This window comes from Empidonax traillii, unplaced genomic scaffold (genome assembly GCF_003031625.1).
Source record: "Empidonax traillii isolate 1590-97213 ecotype Southwest subspecies unplaced genomic scaffold, ASM303162v1 scaffold151:size923898, whole genome shotgun sequence".
Classification (NCBI taxonomy): domain Eukaryota; kingdom Metazoa; phylum Chordata; class Aves; order Passeriformes; family Tyrannidae; genus Empidonax; species Empidonax traillii.
Genome location: NW_020955344.1, coordinates 788564 through 809668, shown reverse-complemented (window position 1 = coordinate 809668; position 21105 = coordinate 788564). Strand labels below are relative to the sequence as shown.

General features: G+C 35.5%; 1 protein-coding gene across 4 annotated transcripts in view; it reads left to right on the top strand.

The window, feature by feature from the left end:
* The window catches only part of ATP11A (ATPase phospholipid transporting 11A), a 110065-nt gene that overhangs the window by 54114 nt on the left and 34846 nt on the right, over positions 1-21105 (top strand). For all 4 annotated transcript variants that reach the window (XM_027884630.1, XM_027884631.1, XM_027884632.1 and 1 more), the window contains exons 3-11: positions 8281-8370; positions 9503-9583; positions 11106-11213; positions 13944-14072; positions 14585-14688; positions 17287-17337; positions 18841-18905; positions 19289-19370; positions 20608-20758. In XM_027884630.1, the coding sequence (XP_027740431.1) occupies positions 8281-8370; positions 9503-9583; positions 11106-11213; positions 13944-14072; positions 14585-14688; positions 17287-17337; positions 18841-18905; positions 19289-19370; positions 20608-20758 (861 nt within the window). The remainder of the gene's footprint in view (positions 1-8280; positions 8371-9502; positions 9584-11105; positions 11214-13943; positions 14073-14584; positions 14689-17286; positions 17338-18840; positions 18906-19288; positions 19371-20607; positions 20759-21105) is intronic.

Here is a 21105-nt window from a genome sequence, read left to right as displayed (position 1 = left end):
CTTTTAGCTACTTCAGCTGCTTAGGGTGTTAGCCTTTAAAGTGGTTCTTATGTGCCCTTGATTGAATTTATCACATGACAGTGATGCAGCATGGCAAAATATCAGCTGGTAGAAAAATCTGCTTCAAATGAGAAGAAAGAAAGCAATTTAATTGACAGGGAGGTGGCTTGCTTTTATTCTTAAAAAAAATTATACACATTTTGAAATTTACTTTTTTGTAGAACTGCAAGGTCAAAACGAAACTAAGTTAAACCATATACCAGTTAGCAAAACTGGGTGGGAAACAAGCTTGTTCCTTCTTCTGGCATAGGATAACAGAAGGGTCTTTTTTTTTTTTTTAAGACTAATAAATCACAAAATAACTTTTCAATATGAAACTTCTTTAAGGTCCAACCTTTTTGTGCTGGGAGTATCCCAGTCAGTATGCTAAACAGAGTATCTGTACATGAGTAGTAGTACAGGGATGTGCCTGATCAGCTAAGAATTGCCAGGATCCTTCTGTCACAGTACGTTGTCACCAGCAGTAGATCCCTAGGGCAGTATGCAAGAGGAAGTATGTATAGAGTGATATTTCCTCAGAATACTCACTAGGTGTTTGGTGCTCTGTGACTTAGCCATTTGTGAGCCAAAAGTGATGATTTTGTTTTTAACTGTCTTTACTTCAATACCTTTTAAGCCCATGTAAATTCTCAGAGTATGTAGTTCAGTCACGGTTAAACTGTAGAAATGTTTGCCAAACGAAACTGTGAACCTTCATTTTGTAGCTTTGTGTTAATTTGAATTCATATTCCAAGTCCTTGAATCTGAAAATTACTGTTATCCCATTTGAATCTGTTGATTTTCCACCATATTCCTTTCCAGGGCAGAGTAACCTTAACCTGCTCAATAATTGTTTGTGTGGAAGCTAGTTCATGCTTTTGCTCAGACTTGCTCTTTAACTTCTCCCACGCCAGCTGTAGAGTTTTTGGGACACGTACAGATCATTCAATACACAACAAACTATAAATTAATATAGTGGCATGATGACGTTTTACGTTTGTTATTAATTTGTTAATATCTTTCAACATCTGAGTTCCCTTTTCCTGAAATTGATCTGATATTTTTATAGAACTGCTATGCTTCAAAGATCTCATTCTGTAGAGAAAGTAGGGATTTGCATCTCCTGTTCTAGCTGAATCGATGCTCTGAACGCTAACTGCATTTGTACATTTGTCTCTTGAACAAAGGGAAAAGGTGTACCAAAAATAAAATGTTCTTTTGAGGCAACAATATGGAATTCAGTCGGAACATGTTTAATTACAGCTGCTTATGGGTTTTGACAGATAACCTGAAGAATGAAGCACAAGAAAGAACCAAAAATATCAGAAATGTCTACTTAGGAATATCTGTTGAATAAGAGAAATCGAGACTTCCCCATGTGTCAGAGACAGCTGACAAACTTACAAAACCCAGGAACTTCAGACAGGAGATCTAATTGTTTTTTCCATACCACCCATAGAGAAAGCTGGGTTAGAGAGATGTAGAAAGTCTGTTTGTTCCTTTCAGTCTGTGAGTAATTGGTACATAGTATTTTGTTGTCGTGGTCCTGTCTAGCTGAAAACTTATCCTGTTGTAGTTTCATAAAGAGAAATTTTACACCTACAGAACTCACTTGTGCCTGGGTCACCAACAGGACTGGAGGCAGCAGGGCCTAAACTCCCAGAAGATGTTACTGAGGAGTAGTGAGATACAACTCTTCAATGAAATGCAAGGTTGAACCTACAGTGGATGCAGACCTGTTGAAGAATTTGCCTAAAGAGATGTCACTGAAGTTAAATTATTATTTGAAATTACGAAATTCTCACTTGTACTGTAGCTTTATTTCCTGATCTTCAAATAAAGAAGCAATAAGGTGAACTCAGATGGGAAAACAATAATATTAACTCCTACTTTGAATTGTTCTATACTATATTCATGGACCTGAAGTGATCCTGGTTTTGTTTCACAAATACTGCAGTGTTCTGTTCTCTGCCTTTTTCCTTGGGACTTCTCATCAAATACTGATCCAAACATTGATTTCTAGGATGCGAAAACAGTAATTCTGCATTTTGAGAGTACCATACATTGCAAGACAAATGTTTGCTACCTTCAGTGCTAATCTGATTAATTGTGAGTCATCTTAATCGCAGTGACTAATAGTTAAATAAAGTTAAATAATTCTGACATGTTTTAGCAGATACTGAAATATTCCTTTCTTTCAGCAGAAATTCATGCCCTTGTGCTGTACCCCTTCTGTGCAGCACTCATTTATAGTGCCAGTGTAAAACCACAAAAAATGGGTGTGCTCTGATTTCTCATTTTGTTGCCATATTTAGAAGGAATGTTAATACTGAAGCTTAAGGAGATACTAAAATGCCTCCACCAGGATGAGGCACTTGGAACCCAGAAGAGACCTAGGCTGTCCTATACTCCTCCAAGGCGATGCTTCATAACTGGGAGGATTTGTCTGGCTTCTCTAGGGCCATGAGATAGCAGTTCCAAGGTGAGGAGTTCAAACACAGCCCTGAGCAGTAACATCTGAAAGTCAAAAAAGCATCCAGAGCCCACAGCGGGAACAGGCCTTGCCGTGTGAAGCTGATAAATAATTGTGTAGAATACTCTGTGTGGGAAGAGAGGGTGATAATACACAAATGTGTGTAGGACAGGGACCAATGCAGGGAGTGCTGTGTGTGCCTTCTAGTTTGAACATACTGCTCTGCTTTAAAAGCAGCTGTAACACGGAACACCCACCTTGTGCCCAGGTAATCCACTGACTCACAGCCACAGAGGCTGAAGCAGGAGGTCAGATCCCATGCTGCTAGGGTTGAAGAGTCAGATGTGCCCAGCGGTGCCAGAGAGTGAGTGAGGCAGGAGCTTAAATACTTTTTAATCGATTGGAGTCTCTAAGGTGCCAGCTCAGGGATAACAATACCTGAGATGGGATGGGAGTCCACGGGTGTGCACTGCTCCTTCCAGGCACAATAACACAATTTCCATTAACTGCCAGTGCCTAGAGAGAGCAAGGAAGAGCTATTTTTTTTTTTCCTGTTGATGATCCTGCTCAGGATGGGATTTCCAGGGCAAAAGCACTCTGCAACCTCCTTTGTGTTCCCAAGAGAAACCATCTACCCTTCCCCTGATTCAGTCCAGAGTTATTAGCAATATTTTATCCTCTGCTGGTACTACCCCTAACAGAGCCTTTAATTTAAGCTTTTTGTGTCAGTATGGAGTCTGCATGTAGCAAGAGAGAATCAGAAGAAGGAAGGAAAACAAGCACACTTTTTCTTCTGTTTTCCTAATATTCTCTGTGACTTCTGTCTTCAGTCAGTCATCTATGCTGTAAGATTTATTTTTCTTTTGTTAAAATTATAATTAGATAATTACAGATGCTGAGGAGTCTCCTTGTCAGAGGAGTTCCTGGAGTTAATAGCCTTGATAAGACTGCGAGTTGCTGAACAAGGATGACTAAAGATGGGCTTCTTTGTTTCAACAGAAATGAGCAACAGTTTTTAAGAAACCCTATGCCAAAATATGTATGCTTGTTCCTCAAATATGTAGACACAGTTTGATCTAACTTCCCCAAATCAGCTTCATTTTTTCACTTTCTCTGAATGTACTGGTGGCTCTGATTCCCTTGTAAAAGCCCTACATGTAGCAGAGTGATCCCCAGTGATCCCTGTGATGTGAACATCTTGTGATGTGGGGAAACAGAGGTCCTTCCCTCAGTGGAGTGATAAACACTGTGCACATGCCATGTGTGTTAATACTCTTGTTAACAGTATTGTTAATTGTCCTTCTACTTTTAAAATATTGCGAAGTATTTTTCAAAATATTCCAATTTTATTGAGTAGCATATAAACACAGAAGTCTGAAGTTTTTTTGCCTCAAGTTAAAGACACTAAAGTAATACACTAAAGAATATAGATCAGTTCTTCTACAAACTTCCTATATGTTTATAAGTGAGTCACTTGAGTTAAATAAGCCATGCTCTCAACTCAGTTCTTATGATTTCAGATGATTATTGACTTCCTATATTTTTATACCCTTTGCTATAGTTTTAGTTGCGAGTTCTCTAACAGAGTGAGGCATATTGTTTAAAAAAAGTAATAATTTTATAAATAAAACTAATTTAAAAGAAATTGTCAAACTTTTGATCAGATCGTTTTCAACTATTCTGTTGAAGGGGGATAATTATATCTATGTAATATACTAAATACTTAGGGGTTTTTAATAGCATAATACTATGTAAGGTGATATTATAGATAGAGTGGGTCCAGTACCTAAAAGGGGCCTGCAAAAAAGCTGAAGGGGGACTTTCTACAAGGGCATTTAACGATAAAGGGGAACAGGCTTTAAACTGGAAGATGGTGGGTTTAGGTTGGATATTAGTAAGAAATTCTTTACTGTCAAGGTGCTGAGGCACTGGAAGAGGTTGCCCAGAGAAGCTGTGGATAATGCATCTCTGGAAGCGTCCAAGACTAGGTTGGACGGGGCTTGGAGCAACCTGGTCTAGTGGAAGGTGTGCCTGCCCAGGGAAGGCAGGTTGGAATTAGATGGTCTTTTGAAGATCCCTTTCCACCCAAACCATTCCATGATACATGTGCTTGCAATCTAGTTTTTAAACTTCAACTTTAAGAATGCATTGTTTCTTGGTAACTGATAGATACCATAAAAATCCATTTATTAAAAATACTGAAGTCATTAAGGGCAAAAGTGACTGCAAAATTGTTGTTCACCTTTCCTCTATACTTACCTGAATTTACTGTCCTCAGGATGGATTCTGTTTTGCAGAAGGGATGGGAACCAGCATAGCAAGATGTCTGTAAACCAGAGGTGAAGCAACCATAATAATTTTAAGGGTTTACAAGAAATGGTCAAAAACACTGAGGGGAAATGAGTGACATTAGAGTGGGTTGGAAGAGAGGTGGTGACTGTTTAAAACAAATAATGTGTAAGAAATTGAGGTGTTGACAGAACTCAGTAATGCACTATGGAGTGCTTTTCTTGCCACTCCAGCTTTTGATGTCAAGTGATTACTTAAGAAATTCTCCATGTACTTAAGGAAATACCTGCCTCTTAAGAGGGAAAGACAAGCTTGAAATACGAGCCGGAATTCTAGCATGTAGATATCAGATGAAAAGGTCAAAATACGGTGTTTAAAAAAATCAAACTGTTGTCAAGAACACTATTTTGTGGTTTTGAATTCATGTGACAAGGAGGTGTCGGAGCTGAAAGCAACATGGCATCAGTAGTTGGTGCATTCATGAGATGGAACCAGGGGCATAAGCAGGAATACTGTTCAGGTGTGCATGAGTAGTTCAAGCACATGATTACAGAAATACACCAGCACTGCAATTATAGATGGGAAGAACATTTACTTGAATGACGCTGATTTGACGCCAGACAGAGTGATTTTACAATTTCTTGCTCAGTCGTTGAGACGCATCTGTTCGCACAATGTGTTCATCTCTTGGATAAATGTGCAACTGCTACTTCTTGCTGTTTGATGTATTGGCTCCCATATGCAAAAAAACATATATGTGCTGTGACCTCTGTTGTAGCAATTAAAACAGATCAATTAAGCCTTCCCCAACTTAAAAGCTTATTCAAATAGTATGTAACTATTGGGATAACCTTATATCCTTTAAGTGAATTACAGTGAAAAAAGACAGTTAAATATACATAAACTGCTTTTCAGATTTTACAAAGAGCACGACTAGTATCTGAAGATGAGAGATGGTATTAACTCTGGGCACAGTAATCTGATGCATTTATTATCATCATTTTTCATGTCTTTCCTTTAAAGATTATTTTGTTCCTGCCTAACTAGGGTAGAGAAACTGCCTTGAACGCAGTCATGAGGTAAATCTTGTTCTGAGTGGCAGCCACTCTGTTGCTTCTCTGGGGAACAATTATGGTTGTTAAACACTAATTACTCATTTGTACATACTCTCTCTGAGCTACTGATGGCTGGGACAGGGCTAAGTCTGCTAGACATCTTAGTGGTCTTTCTTTCTTGACTAAACTTCAAATATTCCTTTGAAGAAAAATGGGTGAAATACAGACATACTTTGTGTGTCTGAAACCCAGTGCAATAAAGTGCTAAAAGTCTGACAAGTTGTTTGAAAATAAAGTTTTAAGAAGCCTTCCATATTAAAGGAGCATCCATTTTAGGAATCGCTTCTCGGACCATAAAAATAATCTTTTCCCGGGTTATTCACTTTTATTCAGCTAAGAGAACTGCTGACCAAAGGTGGAGCTGTGGGAAAGACCACAACTTGACAGAGAAAGCAGTGAACTGAGTTTGCAATATGAGGAGGATCAGATACTAAGTTAGGTAAAGGTGAACATTCAACCTTGTTATTTTAATTGATTTACTTCTTCAGTCAGATTTTTAAAATATCTAGTCTGACAGTAATGTGCTGTTACCATACATTTAGTCAAATAACCCTCTAGGAGGTTAAAAGAGGAAGCCACTGCGTAAGAGATTACATTTTTTTAATGAAGGTGTTTTGGGGAACTTGTATAAATCATCAAACTTTTAATGGTCAAAAAACCCATTTACCGTGGAAAAAACACTAGTGTTATCAAAAGAGCTAAACAGAAAAATGTTAACAAAATTTTTTATACTGAAACCTCTATTTTTTTTTCTTTCTTGGCAGGTAGAGATTCTTGAAAAATAAGGGGATAAAATTAGAAAACAAAGATAATTTACGTAATAAAGATAATGATGAAAATATAAAATTATGATTGTAGAATAAAATCTGTATTGTCGTCTATCACAAAGCAGTTTTGATTGTTATGCAAGGAATTATAATCAAATCTATCTGGTTCTCCTCGAAAATTCCAAGATAAATTAGCCAAATAGTGGGCAGTGCAAGCTGCATTCCTGTTGAGGAAAAGTGTTCTGATTGCAAAACTAGAGCATTTGATTTTCTAGCTGTTGAGTGTCTGCCTGCCTGAGTTTTGGCTTGGTCACATGTGACTTTACCACTTATCCAGGATAAGTGGTAACTTAAGGCATATTTAGAATAGATACTGATTTTTGGCACACGATAGAGAAAGAACATTTCATTCCCATGTCTTACACTTATCCAGGCTTTAACTCCCAAGAGGAAAAAAGATTATTCTGTGTAGTAGGGGTTTCACATACTATTAAGGGGTGCTTCTCAAGGAGCCTTTTTGTCTGCAGATGTAATAGAAGTACTTTCCTTCTGGAATTCTGTCTTTGCCTTCAGGGCCAAATTCAGAAGATGTCTAGCTCCTGGAATAATTTGGTTATCAGCAAGTATAAGTGCAATCTGCCATGAGGAGACAAGGCACATTTGTAGCAGAGCAAATAAATTAGGATAAGCTTCTTAACCCGTCTCCTTTGAAATGAAAGTTTTATTGGAATTGTCATTTTATTATGTGTCAAAGGATAATTTAGATAATAAGACTATGCAGTGCTAGTTTTCTCAAGCCATTTTTCAGACCTTTTCAAACAGTTTTAACTGACATTTTTACATGTGTTCCAATAAGCTATCCTTGCAACGTTTTTCTGGAGCTACAGAGTGAGCTGTATGAAAAGAGTGTAGTTGAACCTGCTAGGGCAGGGGAAGGGGACTATATTATGTAAGGTCCTTTCTCACTTCTATATGATTTTTTCCTTTGAAGTTTTAGCATTTTCTGTTTGCAGTTTTATATATTGTTTCTTATGTCATTTTACAAAACTTTTGATAATTTGTAAGATCAGTAGAGAAATATGCAGCCATTTACTCTTCTTCACCACTGTAGTTTATCTTAAAGGAGTATGTTTGTGTCCTAGCCAAAGAACAGAAGAGGGGCCGATAACTTATTTGGTTGTTTTGCTATGACTGAATAGTTAACTCTCAGAGTGCCACCTATCTCCTCAAGTCATCCATACAACATAGGAATGAATTAAAAGTCTCTTTGAAGAGACTAATGTTTTTAAAATCCATTGATGCCTTTAAATAAACTGTTCCATAACTAAATCTCTGAATGGGCATTGTTGCTACTTAGAAATTATTACAGTCCCTAATAGAAAGATTATCACAGTTCAGAAAATCAGTATGATTCTGGTAATACATGATTGTCAATTTAAGATTTCAGTAAATTATTAAACTAACAAAAATACTCCTTCTTTCTTTAAAATCTAATCCTGAAATGTAAATTACGAAGTTTTTGATTATTTTTTTTTTTTACATAGAATTTGAATAAAATTTTCTCACAAAGACTCATAATCTGTGCATTTGTTTTCAGTACACGTTTTGGAACTTCGTACCAAAAAATTTGTTTGAGCAATTCAGAAGGATAGCTAACTTCTATTTTCTCATCATTTTCCTTGTTCAGGTAAGCTATCTCCATTTTCCAATAAGTTCCTGGACTCTTTCTAAAAAAGACAGGAGTTGAAAAAGGTTTAAAAATGGTACAGTTTTGATGACTAAGGAGGTAAATGGTTGAGCCCGGACAGCCTTCTACACTGATGATGTGACAAAAGGAGTGTTATTTAATGTCCAGGTTTTTAATGTTAATCTAATCTAATGAGAATTTGATACCATCAGTGGTTTGATGGGAAGACATGTCTTGATAAAATTTAAAAGAATGAGTGTCATTTTTATTTTGTATTAAACATCTAGATCAGTAAAACTAGTATTATAAATTATGTTGATGATAAAGTTTTGTTAGTTTTGCAAAATAGGATATTTTATAACAAAAATAATGCCTTCGCATCAGTTTTCCAGTTGTAGTGTCATTAGAGTCTGTAGAGAAATCTAAATGTAGATACTGGTATGATGTTTACTTAGGTGGGGTACATAAATACTTGTTTTTGTAATTAGTGCCATGAATAACTAGTGTGTTGCTTTCTAGGTGTCTTCATTCTGAACCTTTTGCAACCACTTAAATGTGTGAAACAATAAAAATCTTACTAAGTGAAACCTGTATTACTTTGCATACCAGATTCTGTAGAAAGAAAAGTGGTGCGGATTCCCATGACACTTTAGGTTTTGTCATTTGCATTCCCTCTCTGAATTCTACCTCTTTGTTTATGATTGCAGAAACCACAGCTCAGTGTTTCAGGATTTACTTTTTGCATGCATAAGAACAGCTGTATTGTATAATGTGTAATGCCAGTGCTGTGCTAATTTCTAATGGTGCTCCATAATTTTGCCTCCAAAGCTGCAGCTTTCCAGTCTAATACTTCCTTCAACTCTTGCAAGCCGGTATTTTTGTGAGACATTAACATCTGAATGTTAATGTGGTCTAACTACAGTGCTGTATCTCCTTATAGCATCTAACTTTTAATTTTTGTCACTATAGTATATATTCTTAAAGTTGTATTGAAGTGTTCTTCTTCTTAATTCAAGGCCTTGCTACCTTGTAACATATTGGTGAAAAGATTACTTGAAAGATCTTACTTGAAAGATTGAATGCTTACATTCACAAAAATATAACCAGAAACTTTATGTTCCTTTTGTTGCAGTTAATTATTGATACACCAACTAGTCCAGTTACAAGTGGACTTCCACTTTTATTTGTCATCACTGTAACAGCTATTAAACAGGTGAGTAATTTAGTGAGCAAAAGTAAAATTAAAGAGAACAGTCAGGTCAGTTTGGGTCTGCTGTCCAGGCAATGCTCCCTCCCAGCTTCTTGCCCACCCCCAGCCTGCTGGTCTGTGTGGGGAAAAGTTCAAGAGAAAGCTTTGATCCTGTGCAGGTGCTGTTCAGCAGTAGCTGAAGCACTGGGGTGTAACCAAGACTGGTTTAGCCCCAAGTACAAAATCCAGCAGCATGTGGACTGCTGCAAAGATCCACTCTAGGCAGACCCAAAATGGAGGATAATTTTGACTGTTCCTTAATAGATAACCAATTACCTTTGCAGTCTTAGTGCTAAATGCAGACTTTTCCTTCGTGAGTTTTCAAAGAAACTATGGCGAGTTGTGATTCTGTTTCTTTACAGTGCTAACTATACATAGTTGAGTATATTCTGTAGTTGAATTCAACTCTTCTTGTTGAGTACAAGTTGTGCTACATGCAAGAACTAGTATTTTAGTGTGGCTTTCCAGCTATGAAGATTTGAAATGTTAAATTTTAAAGTCTTACTCTTAGTAATGACCTACCAAAGCCCAGGTTACGGCACACTGTGCCACTACTACAGTTTTATCTGTCTCCTTGGGTCTTTCTCCCAGTGACTGATGTAGATTTTGGGACCTGCTTGAGGAGCTGTACCAACCCCTGGAAGTATAATACACTAAAGTTTAAAGTCTCTTATGAGTTCCCAGATTATCTCTGGGAGCATTTAAGGAAGTGATACTTTTGTTCTATGCTGAATTTTCAAATGTGCTCAAGTGAATTATATGTAAAAATGCTATGGACTACAAATGGTATTTTCTGTCTCTTAACCACTGGTGACTTTGTCAGTCCTAATCTTTATCGTGTGGCAGCACCTTTTCAATGGAAAGTTGCAGATTCCCTGTCTTTTATTTACTTTGTCTGCTTTTCTGAAACACAAATTCATAGGATAATTGAACAATAAAAATAGGTTTCGCTGCACAGCATTTTGAAAAATTCTTCCTGACTGTATATATTGTAATAGAGGGTTAAAAAGTTTGACTCAATTGTATGACAGTTGGGAAATATAAGCACCTCTAGTCAGGTCATCTCTTTATCATCTTGCAGGATCAAGTCCCAGTCTTCCCAGATATATTTTGTACACTTCTATCTTCTTGGCAACTGCTTTTATAAGTACCTTGCATTTACTCAAGGGTCAATAGAGCATGAGCAAGAGATGATCGCTTTAATACCAGAAACTGTTCTACACATTGGAAACATCCCTATTCGTCAAAGTGTCTTCATAATGTTGTTGACCAGTGGTAACCACAGTTGTAACTGTGAATGCTCTTTTTCACAGATGTCCAGCATGACTGTAGTACTGACATGTATCACAATTTGTTCTAGTGAGAGTATTTCTTTCCTTATCTTGATCAAGGATAATTTATAAGATTTTTCTTGCAAACTAGAGCTATTCTGTGTCTTTGTAGCCAAATGTACATCACTGCATCATTCCACTTCACTGTTTTCTAGGGTTACGAAGATTGGCTGCGACACAAAGCTGACAATGCAATAAATCAATACCCTGTTCATTTCATTCAGCATGGTAAACTGGTTAGAAAGCAAAGCCGAAAATTAAGAGTAAGTAACTATGATCTAACAGGTTTTGTGAGTCAGGCTTTACACACTTTACATGTAAAATAAATTATACAGAAATGTAGTATGATGATGTAACATTTATTGCGTTTAATGGAGATTAGACCTACAATATACTGATTTTTAGTTTAATGCCTCTGAATAAAGTATTTTTATAACCTATTATGTTTCTGCTTTCTCTGCCTGGTTAAACTCCTTTTATAAATGTTCCTATAATTTTCTAGTTTTTACCTTGAAATAATCTCATGATTTATCTTTACTCCATTTCTGTCATCTGTGATTATCGTTGAATTATAGAATGGCTTGGGTTGGAAGGGACCTTAAAGATCATCCAGTTCCAAACCCTCTACCATGAGCAGGGATAGCTTTCACTAAACCAGGTTATTTGGAGCCTCATCCAAACTGATCTTGACCAGTCTCAGGGATGAGGCATAACTACTATCATGCACATCAATAATTTATTAATTATGATTGTGATGCTCAGTGCTTTGTGTACAGATGTACATATATACACAGTACATTCTGAATGCTTTCTTCATTACCTGTCAAACCACAGTCTTTTCATTGACCTTCTGAATGCTGATGTGTTCCCTTCTTGAGATTTTGAAGGTTATTTTCAGAAATTAATTTTTGCTGCTTCTTTTTTTTCCATTTTCATGAGTAGATTAACTTTTTATCATTATTTTCTTTAGAACTCAGAAAATTTGATAGGTATGTGTTTGGAATTTTCTTATTTTTAATATGTTTATTTGGGGTATCTTTTTCTGCTCTGCTGTGTTTGGGCATAAAGGCATCAAGAGTGTTTACAGCCTCTCTGCTGTGACCTTCATTTGAGTGTAGTAGCTTCTGTCTAGGGCTTCCTAGATTAAGATGTCACATGCTGAGAATTCTATGTGTGTAACTAACCTGTTAAATATTCCAAACAAAAATAATAAAATACTACATAACTAAAGTTTGAATTCAATTAGTTAATCTGTTTCCCATGTTTTCTTAATTTTAACCCTATTCCTTGCCTCTCAGAGATTGTATATTGAGCAAAGAAATGATAGGAGAGACAGACATAGGAAATATTTGCTTGGAAAGGGATATCCGTAAATATGGGGAAAATTCTCTGATCTGTATAACATGAGAAAACAAACTAGATTGTATAAAGGTAAACCTTTCTGTACCTAAAGCCTTTAGACATTTGATTCAAGAAAGGAAGAAGAGATTTGATAAAAGATGAGGTTTCTTTTTCACAGAAACAGAATGGTTAAGGTTGGCAGGCGTCTCTGGAGGTTGTCTGATTGAACACCCCAGCTCAAGCGGGACCACCAAGAGCTGTTTGCTCAGGACCATGTCTAGACAGGTTTTAAATATGTCCAAGGAGGGAGACTCCCAAACCTCCTTGGGCAGCCTATTTCAGTGCAGAGTGAAAATGAGATGGATTCCTCCCTTGTTTCAGTTTGTGCCCGTTGCCTCTGGTCCTGTCACTGGGCACCACTGAAAAGAACCTGTCTCTGCTCCCTTTGGATCTTTGGCTGACACAGTGACAAATGTTGTTGGAACACTCATTTAATATGATGCTGTGGGCTAGTACTTTTATTTGTTTTGGGTTACGGAAAAAGAGAATTTCATACCTGATAGTTGCAAGTATGATAAATAGCTTCTGTTCTCCTCTGTCAGGTGTACAATCTGCAATTTTTCATCACTATTGGTTAAGAAAAAAAACCACCTTTTGCATATCTACAAATAGATAAATCTAATTTATTATCATAATTCTAAAATTTTATTTTTAGATGCTAATGTTGCTGATTGTTGTCAGGCTATTTTGCTTAACTAGAATTAACTGACTCCTGCCAACTGCTGAGGATATTGGAATTTAACTTAATGAGCACATGACAAGAACAATGATTAAGCTGAGTCTTATTGTAATGAATTATAACATAAAAGTATATTGAACAGATGTTGACCTACATGAAACGTTGCAAGAATTACATATTTTTATGGTATTTTTATTGAAACTCTGATGTTCTTAAGATGTGGAGTATGTCTTTTTCACTTGTTAATTTGTTTATAATTATTTGAAAAAGGTAACCTACAAAAATGTAGCAAATGCCTTTTTTCTCAAATGAATGATTTGCAGGAATATTTTGAATTTGTAGTTGGTTGACTGTTCTGTGGCACTTTAACATGCTGCAAAATACTGCCTACGTTTACATGAATAAAAATTCATTTGCTCATCTGTAAACATGGATAAAAATAGGATGGACACCTTGTCACAAATTCTAAAAATGTATCCTGTTTTCATTGGCAGACTTGGAATTCTTAGCTTTTTCTATCTCTTACTGTAATATTTGGAGCTAGACGTTTATCCTCAAGAGCCAATGAGAGTAGCTCACATCTCCAGCTTGTTTTGAAACAATATTTTGTCGTATTCAGTCCTAAAACAGGGATAATGTCTTCCATCTCTCAAACAGTGTTGCAAAACTTAATAAGATAGTACTTGCAAAATGGTTAATCCTGAGAGGAGAGGTAGACCTCAGTCATTCCACGAGGTATAATTCTGGTTTTCAGAGATTTTTCTGTAATTTTTTGCTCTATGGCAAAATCCTAATGTAAATAGAAGTTGGTGAATTTTCAAAATATTTGTGTGAATCTAGGTTTTAGTTTTGAAATCTGAAATTTGGGCTGCTATATAAAATGCATTTTATTTTCTTTTGTTTTTTTCCTTAGGTTGGGGATATTGTAATGGTAAAAGAAGATGAAACATTCCCATGTGATTTAATATTTCTATCAAGTAGTAGAGGAGATGGAACATGTTTTGTTACAACAACTAGTTTGGATGGTGAATCCAGCCATAAAGTAATTCAATGTTCTACGTTTTCTTTTTAAGGCAAAGTTTGCATTTAATTTTTTACACAGATCACAATATGACTTTGTGCTTATATGTGTGAGCAGATACACTAGATTGTGTAATCTGTGTTTCTACCAGTTGATTTCATTTCTCTAAAAGTAACATTATTTTATAAAAAGTTTTTAAATGTATTTATTTGTGGTTTTCTCTGTGTCCAGTCTGGGAATGTAGATTGCGGAGATAGTGCACTAACTTTTTTGTACTTAAATGCTTTCACTGTGACTTGATTTGTGAGTACAGTGCAAGGTACTGGCACATAATCATAGAATCATTAAGGTTGGAAAAGACCGTGTAAGATGATGCCCAAGTAGGAGCATTTAACGCTGCCTCTTATTTGAACTATGAACTCTTATGTAAAAGTGAGTAAATCTATTTCATGCCAAATTGAAGTACATGTGCAAATTACTGTCTTGTATATCTGTCCTTTTTTATTTTATTTACACCATTTTATTCACTCCAGACTTACTATGCTGTTCAAGATACGAAGGCATTTCACAATGAACAAGAAATGGATGCACTACACGCTACCATTGAATGTGAACAACCTCAACCTGATCTTTATAAGTAAGAAAATAATTTTTACCTGTTTCATTTAAGGTACCCTAGCAATAAATTATAAAAAATGTCATAGTGAAAAGGTGCTGTGTGCATCTGTCTGGTTAGAGGGAACCCCAGAGGGAGCTGGAAGTCAGGTTAGTCTTTCATCCATATTCTTTTCTGGCGTCATTCACCCTCAGGTGTGCTGAGGGGTAGTGGTCTCCAGAGGTCACACAAAACGATCCACTGGGGAGCGCGATGAAAATTTTAGAGCATCAATTCCTTGTTAATCTAAAAATAAGAAAGAAATTAAGATTTACTAATACTTAATATATTTCTTGATGTTGGCACCCTTACTCGGTCTGTATGTGAGGGAGCCCCATGCCACATGCAGTTTGCAAGAAGTCTCCAGGGAAAGAGAGGATGTTCTACGATGCAGAGAGGTTGCTTATGGCACCATCACTCATTCCTTTGCTTTCAGCATATTGCGGAGTATTGTAGTTTATGTGTGCCCAGTTAAGTGGATTTACAGATTGTGTTATCTAGTTTTAAGTAAAGTAACACTCTCAAAATGCTGAAGTGGCTTAAAAAGATTCTTGTAAAGAAACTACAGAATGAAACTAATAATAACATTCAAGCACAGATGAACAATAAGAAAATGGCAAATGCTTCCACTTCTGGTATGAGAACTTTACCTTGTAATGTGGCTGATTAAGCTACTGTTAATTTAATCAAATTTGACAAGAAGTTGGTCAGAAAAAAATGTAAATTGTCAAGACTATTTGAAATACAGATTTACTTTTGCTATTGTTAACCTCAGATCACGTGCCTTGAGACATTAACTAATTATATTAACTAATTATAGCATGAAACCACCATGATTAGCAAGACACTTAAAAACTAAATGTGCAGAACATGAAAAAAAACCTCTACAGTTGTTAAAGTCAGGCAGTACTCAATATTTTTCAAAAGTGTTGACAAAATTTCACTAAACCTACTTATAAATATTTAGAAGCCTCTTTTCAGGATTCTTCCTTAATAGTGAAAGACAAAAAGCCCCATATCATTGGGAAAACACTTGCTTTTTCTGCCACAGTAAAAATACCTGAAATAATACACAGAAAGCAATGTGGTGACAAACAAAAATGCTCTCTTTTGACAGTAAATGTTGTTAAAAGATGCAGAGAAAACATTTCTTGTTTCTGAGGTGTTAAGGCACTTCTTTTCTGCGATCTCAGTGACCAAGGAACTGGTCTAAAAATCTGCATGGGAACAGATTCTGTAGAAAATGAAGTCCATCAAAGGCTTGGTCCTTTTTTAAATACCTAACTCATAAAGCAAATGATTGAAAGTTGAAGCTTATGCTATCTTAGATGGTGGAATTTGTTGGGACAGCTGTTGACAGATAAATAATGAAAATGCTTATTGGTAGAAAACTTATATCTCTGCTGATTTTTACTTGGCACTTTATCTTTCAACAAACTACAATGGTGAATCTTTCCAAAGGCACATAGTGTGATGTATCATAACAGACATACATTGTCTTTAGATGTGTCCCTAATGAGTTGTATGTCCTCTGAGCAGACAGCTCCTTAATCCAGTGAACTTCAGAGGTTCCCCTTTAGGGTAACAGGTCCACCAGCTCCCCACAGTTCCGTCTACCAATCATAATGTCAGTCTTAATCACCTTTGATTTGAGATTATACACTTGGACAGTGGTCTTGCAAATACAGTGTACTGAGTCTGGCTGGAATGGAGTCAGTTTTCTTTGTGTCAGTTTTCTTAAAACAGTGTTAATAGCACACCAGGGTATTAGCTACTGCTGACAAACTCTTGTTGAGTGTCAAACTTTTTGCCCCTCCAGCAAATAGGCTGGGTGTGGGCAAGAGGCTGGGGATGGATGGCTGACCTCAGTTTACCAGAGGGATATTCTGTGGCATGTAGTGTCATGCTCAGCAAGAAAACTGGGGTGGGATATTCTCCAAAGTAGCTGTTGTTGGAGACTGGCTGAAAATGGGCGTGCTGATGGGAGAGGTGATGAGTAGTTGTCCTTCTATCACTTGTTTTTTTCCCTTCACTTAGTAAACTGTTATAGTCTTCCTTTTGCTCTTCTGATTCTCTTCCCTGTCCTGCTGAAGAAGGAAGGAGCAAGAGGGTAATGGGTGCTTAGCAGCTATCCAGTGTCAACCCACCATATGCAGATAAGATGTACTTAGAGATATTCAGAGGGAAAATTACTTACTGGCTCTATGCTTTGGTTTTAATTCAGTTGTAGGCTTTAGATGTTGTAAAGGATAGTAATTACACTGACTTATCTCAGGCAGTTTAGAGAATAAGACTTCTTGCTATTTCTTGCTCATGGGTCTACTTAGAAGATTTATCCCTAGTTTTATAATCTCATATATTTTTTTATATGCAAAATTTACAATGACTTCCCCTTCTGTATATTTCTATATTTAAATGTTTTAAATGTATATCAATATGTATCTCTATGTTCTTGTTCATGTTCTGGATAATTTGAGCTTGTTCAATTGGAAAATGCTCACTGTGATAAATACTTTCTAGAAAATTTCTCAAACAATCTATTAGCAGTGCTGTTAAACTAATTATATGTTTCCCTTTCAGATTTGTTGGTCGAATAAATGTTTACCATGATAGGAATGAGCCTATTGCAAGGTAGGGAAATCCAGAGTTTCTACACATTTAAACATTTTCACAGTTGAATAAGTATCAATAATGAGAATTAACTTTGGTTCTGCCTTGTCTTAATGATAGAATATTTTTCCTTAAAATATTCCCGACTGTTATTTCATAAATCATAAATATTTCATTTTCCAATCATATTTTTCTGCTTTTATATTTTTGTTTTTGTTCACTTCAGTTTTAATTGAAATTTATTTAGTTTGTAAATAGTTGTAAATAAATAGTAAATAGTTTTTAAATAAATGTTGATAGGATCTCGACAACACTTGTACAGTACTGCCTCATTAGCATGAGATCTTGGTAGTGTATAACAATATGAGTAGTATAACAATATGAGTAGTATCACTTGTTTATTTCTCTCATTTTTCTTCTTAGATATTGAATAGTTTGAATTTGTCAAATCATGTTTAATTTTACTAAGGGTGTTGTTACATTTGTCTAAAATGCCCACAGTGCTGTGTGTGCAAGGAAGGCAACATCCAGCTTGCTGTACCTGATTTTGTTCGAGTCCTTGCCACATAGAGGCAAAGCAATAGGATGGAAAGCTGTTTGCTCGGGTGATATCCTAGACCCCAGCATGTGGGGGAGTTCCTCAGTTCTGCCTAAGTGCCTTCCTAACCTCAATGTGTCTGCAGATACCTTATTTTCTGTCACAATCTGCCATAAAAATTGTCAACTGATTTGTGTCATTCATGTAATGTCACTCCAGTAGTCTCCTGGAACTAGTTTCAGGTTATACATCAGAATTATGGCCCTGGAGTTCCTGTTTGTTTAGAATTTGTCATTTTGGGTGAGTTTTATACCACAAGAACACCGTGAATAACATTCAAAAACACTGGACTTACTTCTCGTGGTTTTTTTTCATTGCTGTATAGATAGAATCTGATAATTCTTCATGCAGCCTGTCTATAAAGTAATCCTTGGTTTTCAACTCCTATGGTGATTTATTTATTACATATCATGCTCCAAAAATATTATTTAAACTGCATGGATATCCTTACAATAATTTCCTTATGCCTCAATAAATTATTTTACCTATATAAATCAACATGCTTTGAAGTGTTTCCAAGAAGTCTCTAAAGCTATCTTATATGCCATTTATACTTAAAGTGTATTGTCCTTAATAAATATTTTAACATACAGAACGCTGTAGTTTATATAAACCTGAAAAAGACTTGAATCAGTATTTTTAAAAACAAGAACTGTGCAATTAGGATGAAGAATCTTTATTTATGTACCTACACATATGGTTTTCAGGTGCATTGGTTCAAGATTCACCTTGTGAAATTATGAGCTTAATTTTAGGCATCTGATTATTATTTTTTTTATTTTCACTTTAAAATTTTACATATTGCTAGTAAGTTTATTTAAAAAAAAAAAGTATTTGAATAAAACTAATTTCCTGGTTTACATGACTTTCACCAAGGTCTGATGTTTTGCACTAACTGTTTATTTTGTAATACTTATGTTTTGCAGGCCATTAGGATCTGAAAATCTGCTCCTTAGAGGAGCCACTTTAAAGAACACAGAAAGAATCTTTGGTAAATATTTGTATTGACTATTTGAATGGACACCAAATTAATAACCAGACATCAAAAAAGGTTATAACCCTGCAGTTACTACTGGGCATATGATTTAAGTCACTTGATTTACAGCTTCTTAATAAGGGGTACTGATGCTACACAGGAACACTGTAGCAGCTGAAAACTGTGACTGGATTGTAATTTAAATGCTGCCTAAAATTTCCCGCTTAGAACCAAGATATTAAAGCCATTTATAATTTGAGGTATCATCAAAATATTTGTTTTTTTTTCCTCAGACTAAAGAAAATAAAGAAATGCCAGAGTATAATAATCTAGTGAATTGTGCTCTTTTAAAGTTATTGTACTGTACAGTCTTTATTAAACAAATTGTCTCATTTCAGGTGTTGCTATCTACACTGGCATGGAAACTAAGATGGCATTAAATTACCAGGCAAAATCACAGAAGCGATCTGCTGTAGAAAAGTAAAATTTCTAATATTTATTTTGGGGGTTGAAAACTGCATGTTTGAATGGTGAAAATGGGATTTATTTCTTTTTCTTTAAGTGTATGTTTCATTGACTTAAATTTTAAAAAAAAAAAGTAAGAGTTACGATTTTGCTTCTTTTTGAATATTTTTAGTTATAATACCAGTCATATAAATGTTCTCAATATTGAATTATTATTAATGTTAGATGTTTAAAAAATAAAGCCACTTCAATTTATTGCCTAGCTTTTTAAGACATGACTTTTTGCTGTACCAGAAGACTTTTCTTTCACGGATTAGAGCATGCCTACTGACAGTTTTCCAAGGCTGTCTGTTTTATTATGCTGACATTCAATGCTTTTCATTGCAATTAAGTCTTGAATTCAGTAAAAATATCTTTTTTAATGCACTTCACTTTTGGTGAGCTGCAGTAACAGTGCTTCTCTGTGGCATGTTTTTCATAGTTTAGCTAAAATTAACAAGTTCCATACAGACATATGTGATGGGAAAGTAAGACACTGCTATCCTTAAGGAACGAACTGACACTGGTTGCTTACTGTTTTTAAATTAGGTTATTTTCTAGTCCTACCCTGCTATTTGAAATCATCAGCTCTGAGTAAGGGGTCCAACCGTGTAAAAAACAAGATGTCATTTATTGAGGCAACATGTACTGACCAGCTGACAGCCCTTCTCTTATGCAGTGACTAAGCGATGATGATGTGTCTCTTTCTTTTGTTATTAATGTGTAACCCATGGATTTTAGTTTGGGCCCATCATTAATAAAAGTATAATTTTAAATGCAAAATGTTCTTATTCTTTTTTTAGATCTGTGTAGGGTTAAAACATTGCAGCTACTGAGCAAAATGTTCTTGATGGTTTTATATTTCTATAAAAGTACTTACGTGAGAGAGTTTATATTGATTCAGAGAAATGGCATACAAAGGTCTGCAGAGGCAAGCCCAGTTATTCTGTTATGACTCTGTAACTGTGCTATTATTTTCACTAATATGCTATTTTTGGTAATGTGTCACATTTTGGAAACAGTTATAGCAGTTAACATTTAAAATAGAAAATAGTTCTCAATCTTTTTCTTCATTGGAAAAACACCATAGAGAAGTTATATACCATCTTAGTATTGGTAAACTTGCAGCAAAGATGAGGCTGAAGCACAAGTACATTTTGAATAAACTCTATAGTTTATATGCTTGCTAATGGAATTTTTTTTTTTTTTTTAGATCAATGAATGTATTTCTTATTGTATACCTCTGTATTCTCATCAGTAAAGCACTAATAAATACTGTTCTGAAGTATGTCTGGCAGAGTGAACCATTTCGTGATGAGCCATGGTATAATCAGAAAACAGAACCAGAAAGGAAAAGAAATTTGGTATGCAAGTAAAGTAAAATACAAAAAAATAATTCTCCAAACCCTTAATTTATAAGGATCTTACTGAAAAGTGTATACAGCTTGCTTACTTATACGTACATAAATTTCGCTTTTTTTTGATAATAATGGTGATAGTGTATTTGTGAAAGCTTGTATATTAAATTTTTGCCCTTTAGTTGTGTGGGTGAATTTAACTGATGAGAAAATGTCTGGCTTAGTATAAAAAGCTTCATGAAATTGTTTTGGAGTTGCCTGTCATTTATGGAAATTACTAAAGAACTAACCTCTTGCAGAAAAATACAGACTGGAAGGAGTCCCACAGCTTTTGGCAATCCTGTAACAGACTT